Source organism: Penaeus chinensis, chromosome 35 (genome assembly GCF_019202785.1).
Source record: "Penaeus chinensis breed Huanghai No. 1 chromosome 35, ASM1920278v2, whole genome shotgun sequence".
Classification (NCBI taxonomy): Eukaryota; Metazoa; Arthropoda; class Malacostraca; order Decapoda; family Penaeidae; genus Penaeus; species Penaeus chinensis.
Window position 1 is genome coordinate 33,874,465 of NC_061853.1, and position 5,000 is coordinate 33,879,464.

At 33.9% G+C, this 5,000-nt stretch overlaps 2 protein-coding genes across 3 annotated transcripts in view; one reads left to right on the forward strand and one right to left on the reverse strand.

The window, feature by feature from the left end:
* The window catches only part of LOC125044016, an 8,430-nt gene extending 5,383 nt beyond the window's left edge, over positions 1-3,047 (forward strand). The window contains exons 5-10 of the mRNA XM_047640443.1: positions 52-304; positions 493-705; positions 849-1,005; positions 1,379-1,550; positions 1,762-1,884; positions 2,025-3,047. Coding sequence (XP_047496399.1) covers positions 52-304; positions 493-705; positions 849-1,005; positions 1,379-1,550; positions 1,762-1,884; positions 2,025-2,615 — 1,509 coding nt within the window. The 3' untranslated portion in view covers positions 2,616-3,047. The remainder of the gene's footprint in view (positions 1-51; positions 305-492; positions 706-848; positions 1,006-1,378; positions 1,551-1,761; positions 1,885-2,024) is intronic.
* An 840-nt stretch (positions 3,048-3,887) lies between these two features.
* The window catches only part of LOC125044018, a 22,482-nt gene continuing 21,369 nt past the window's right edge, over positions 3,888-5,000 (reverse strand). For both annotated transcript variants that reach the window (XM_047640445.1, XM_047640447.1), the window contains one exon: positions 3,888-4,448. In XM_047640445.1, coding sequence (XP_047496401.1) covers positions 4,203-4,448 — 246 coding nt within the window. In that variant the 3' untranslated portion in view covers positions 3,888-4,202. The remainder of the gene's footprint in view (positions 4,449-5,000) is intronic.

Here is a 5,000-nt window from a genome sequence, read left to right on the forward strand (position 1 = left end):
ATAAAAACATACCTTTGAATAACATAATTGCTCTCTCTTAATTACAAGCAGAACTACACCACATCCCAGCTGGCTACATATGCCCAAACTGCAGAGGGTTCCTTCAGGTTTGTTGGGGCTTCTTCAAGCACAGATGGTGCTCAACTTTATGTAGAAGATCCTGAACCATGTGCAGATGTGACTGGTTGTTTCTGTACAAACCAGGATGCTGAAGCTAAAATATGTGGAATTCAATCATCCAAGTGTCCTTCAGCACCTTGTGATTCACCCCAAAATATGGAGGGATTCTGCTGCCCTGTTTGTGGTATTTTTTTCAAATTTTGTAATATTATTATATTTGATGCATTTTTGAATCATGTAAATCTGAACTGATTTTATTTCATTTAAATTTAAAATCAACAAATTGTTTTAACCATGTATGGTCTTATAGAACATTTCACATTTCTCATGAGAAAGTAACTGCTTGTCTAAAACGGCTCAATATTCTTACAGGTGCAGAGGTCATTATTAGCCACAATGGCTCACTGCCTCTTCAAAGTATTTTGACATTACTGAAGAAACACATGAAAACAGAAGTAGCAAACAATGTGAAAGAATATGCAGCTAAAATGGGTGACGGACTGTATCATGTTTACTTTACTTCATCTTCTGAAATAGGCGATTACAAAGCAGCTTCACAAAGTTTCAAAGCTAAATTTGAGAAAGGTAACTGAAGTAATCTTATGTTTCTATTTATTGTATCTGACCTTATACTTACTCATCCACTTGCATATACACAAGCATACACAGGTTTCAAATTACATATAAAATTTTTAAAATGTATTTTTTCTCTAAATTCCTTCATACAGAGCTCAATTCAGGAGGAGTCCATGCAGCCATAGTATCATTCTCTGGCAGCATAATTCCACCAACTGATTCTACATCCAACAACTTACTGTCTGTCTTCATCACTCTCACCATTATATTTGCGGTGGCCGCTGCTGTATATTACTTCAAGCAACGCAGGTGATAAATCAGTATTAGATATTTCATGTATACCTACTTCAAAATAGAAAAAAATCTTGCTTACAACTTAATGCAAGGAGTAGAAGAGACAAATACTAGTATGGTAATAAGTTTTGCTGTAACAAAGCAAAAGTTAATTTTGAAAATGGCTGTTATAAGTAAACACAACAACCAAAAATGCAAGATTTATTATAACTTTAAAAAAAAGTACTAATAATCAGTTTTCTAATTTTTCTATTCACTTATTCATTACTGAGGATCTATTTAAAAAAAAATGCACAACTCTAGTGTTGATTTCATTCATGCTATCTTCAGGTTTTAAAAGCATCACCCAATTTAAAGATATGATATCTAAACCAAATATACACTACAGGGCAGCCTCGCAGCTATCATTTATGTTCCGTCGCCTGGAGAGTAGCAGCCGAAGAGTCTCAGTTGTGAGTCATATGGGTGACAGACGTGCTTCAACCTCCTCCAGTATTTTTACATATACGAGAGATGGAGGTCTACGATTCCAGAATCCTATTTTCAATCAGTCTATGGCAGTAAGTTTCTATGTCTTCTGTCTTTATGTGTTGTTTGATTTCTCAGTTTGTATTTCCTGTTAGGTCTGTATAAAATGCATCAAAGTGTACAAGTCAAAATAATTCTTGTAATTCAAAGATGTAAATAGGAAAATAAATTTGGAAAGTGATAATGGAAGTGAATATAAACAAATTGGGTATGTATTAATATTGGTGACATACTTCCTTCCAGTCCCTAGCAGAAGCTAATGCTACATCAGTGATTAATGAAAGTGCTCTCGGTGAACAACTAGATGGAGAAAGAGAAAACCCAGTATATAATGCATATGAACAAATGTCTCTTGAGGAACGACAGGTAGAGTTTTACCATTAAAAAAATTAGAAATATATATCATGTTGGATAATTTTTTACATATTATTTTTACATTCTTACACAATATACAAATATGTTGCCCCAAAAGTATCTGGTTGTACCTAAAACAATCTATCACACAGGCAAATGAGGAAACACTCCAAGCCCGAGAGAGAATTCTGGAGGCAGCAGGAGACCTTGCGGCTGTTCTTGAATCATCTGTTCAAAACATGGATGCCAAGCCTGGAACATCCAGAACAGATCTTGAAATCATAGCAGAAGAAAAGGAAGCACAAACTATTGTTAATGAAGGAGAACCAGATAAAGATAACATAGAAGAGACATCAGACATAGATCCACTGGGAATAACAATTGCAAGTTTCCCTGACAAAGTTTCCTTGGACAGCTTGGATACATCACTTCCAGAGGAGACCACAGAAAAAGTGACTGACACAGTTTCTAAAGCAGATGAATTTCATATGGTATTAGTAGATGAGCCAGAAGCTAGCCTTGTGAATATTGATGGTCCTGCAACAGAGGAAACATCTCAAGGCCTAATTACAGAAGGAAAGCAAGATTCTCCAAAATCAGATGAAACATCTGATGTAACTGATGCTGCTAAAGATGATGGCTCTTCCTCTGAGTTATCACTTGAGGAGGGAGGAAAGGATGAGGGGGATACAATGGATGTTCAGGGTTTTGAACCTTTTGCAGACTTTAGTTTTGACAGTTAAGGTGTTTTTGGATTATTAGTGGCAAACTTCTTGCATTAAAAATTATCCCTTTATAAAAAAAAAACATGTTTATGGGTTTAGTAACCTTTAATATTATAATAATACAGTAAATATAATGTAACATCATCTAAATAAAACTTGCCTTTTGTTGGGTTATAGTTGTAATAAAAATATTTACTTATCATCTTTGAAATATACAATTTGAGGGAAATTATGTGAATCACATACTTGACATAACAGTTTACTAAGGAACTTATATTTACATGTAATGGAAATGTATTAAATAATTACTTAGCATTTTTTGTGTATTTATGTGAAATTACCTGAAAATAGATTAATTCTGAATATATTGCATTTTTAACGGTAACCCATGTCTTTCTCTCCAATTGACACATATCCTGTCCAAATAAAAAGTGTGTTCCTGCTTTGTAATATCACTGACATTATTTAACCCCTTGCCGACTGGTATGACGTGTATGTACGTGCTATGCCCACTGTGAGTACTTGTTTGATTGTTTTAGCACATAGATGGCTACACTTGTACTAAGTCACCAATGAGCCAATTACGAGTACTGCCTGTCTTGCCAGTTCACCTTTTTCTTTGATTTACGAAATATCTTACGTTATCTTATTTTGTTGTAACTAATGTTAAAATATATAATAATTATAATGTTTATAATAAAAATAACACCATTGATATTCATAGCACTAGTAAAAAATATGTTTTTTCCTGCCAATTCAAATCAGGTACGGTCACAAGGTCTACTAAATGACTCCTTTGTGGCTAAGCACTAGCAGAGCCATCTATGAGCAGACATTTCACAAAAAAATATATAAAATTGGCACAGCATTTCCCCCATTTTTTGTTCATTTTCCCCGGCGGCATTGGGTTAAAGGCCAAACAACTATAATACATTCTTATAATGTTTTTTATATAATCATGTGGTCAGTCCTACTTAGGAACAGTCAAACACGTGGTCGTTCCAGTTTTGATACTGTATACAAAACAACAAGTCTATCAAGTCTGAGTGAGTCTTCCAGAAGTTTAGGCAATAATGTTATAAGCTATCCGTGATTTTTCTGGAGAGCATATTCTTCAATGCTGTACATAACTTTAACTTTACACATACCCGATAACCATATATCAAATGACATCATATTTTTAAACTGAATAAACAGATATTCACTTTCACCCTATAGAAATAAGCATGATTTCTTTTGATTGTCAACATGGTAATTACGTTGTTTTAGGTATAAAATGAAAAAAACTTATAATATTGTTTTTTTTATGGAAAAAAAAGATTACATATCTTTTCCTCATTTTGCTATTTCTAAGCAAAAATAACATCCTGATATTCATTCAAATGATACTGCAAACATATTAATATATTTAGTGATCCTTAAACATTCAAAAACAAAAAGAGAATTGAGATAACTGAGAGGAGAGAAGAGAAAGAGATAGAAAGAACAATTATCAGTATCTGCAATAACCATATACAAATATTTCAAAATACTCCATGAAAATAGATTAATCACTTTAAAAACATTACTGTACAGAAAACAGTATAATAAACTCTTTAAGTAATTTCATTTCCCCAGAGTACAAAGCAACTGGGTCACTGAACTTCTTAGTCGCCTCAGCCCATCTTCATTACTCGACTCGTTATCTTCTTCAGCTGAAATGGGCTTCTTCAGGCTTGTGGAGAGTGGCTCAGTGGCCCACCTGTTCCTCATATCCTCAGCCTTGGCACCAAGTAACTTCACCTCCTCTTCATCAGTTATTCTTCCTTGCAGATGGCCAAGTATTGTGTCCCAACTTATATTCTCATAAATCTGAAAGAAAATGCTATTTGAATATTCCTTTTTTCTAAATACTGTTTACAATCATCTACTTTACCAAATACTAACTGTTCAGTTAAACTGGGTGAGGACTAGCATTCATGACTGTTCATATGATATCCTCCTTGCCACTGGGACACACTCATAATGTGATGAGGAGTCACCCGCTGTCTATGATTAGAATGTGATATCAAGTTACCTCAAGTATTGGATTAATGAGTTATTCATATAACAAATATATTGCATCATCTCTGTATTTTACATACACATAACGCACAAGATGGCATAATACACATTTGCCTAATCAAAGGCCCGAGCAGCCAACCAAATATTCAAACTATTTACTAGAGAGAGTCAAGCGATGTCTTGAATTTCAGTGCCTGCTTTTGCTTACCCTCGAGCCAAATTTCTTTACTTTTATGAATGCCTCTATTCTTTTTATTATTGTCTCAACAGCTGGTCACTATATTGTATATTTACATATACAATATGAATTTTATTTTTCTCAGGGACCAGTGATTAAATATACATTTATCAATTTGATCC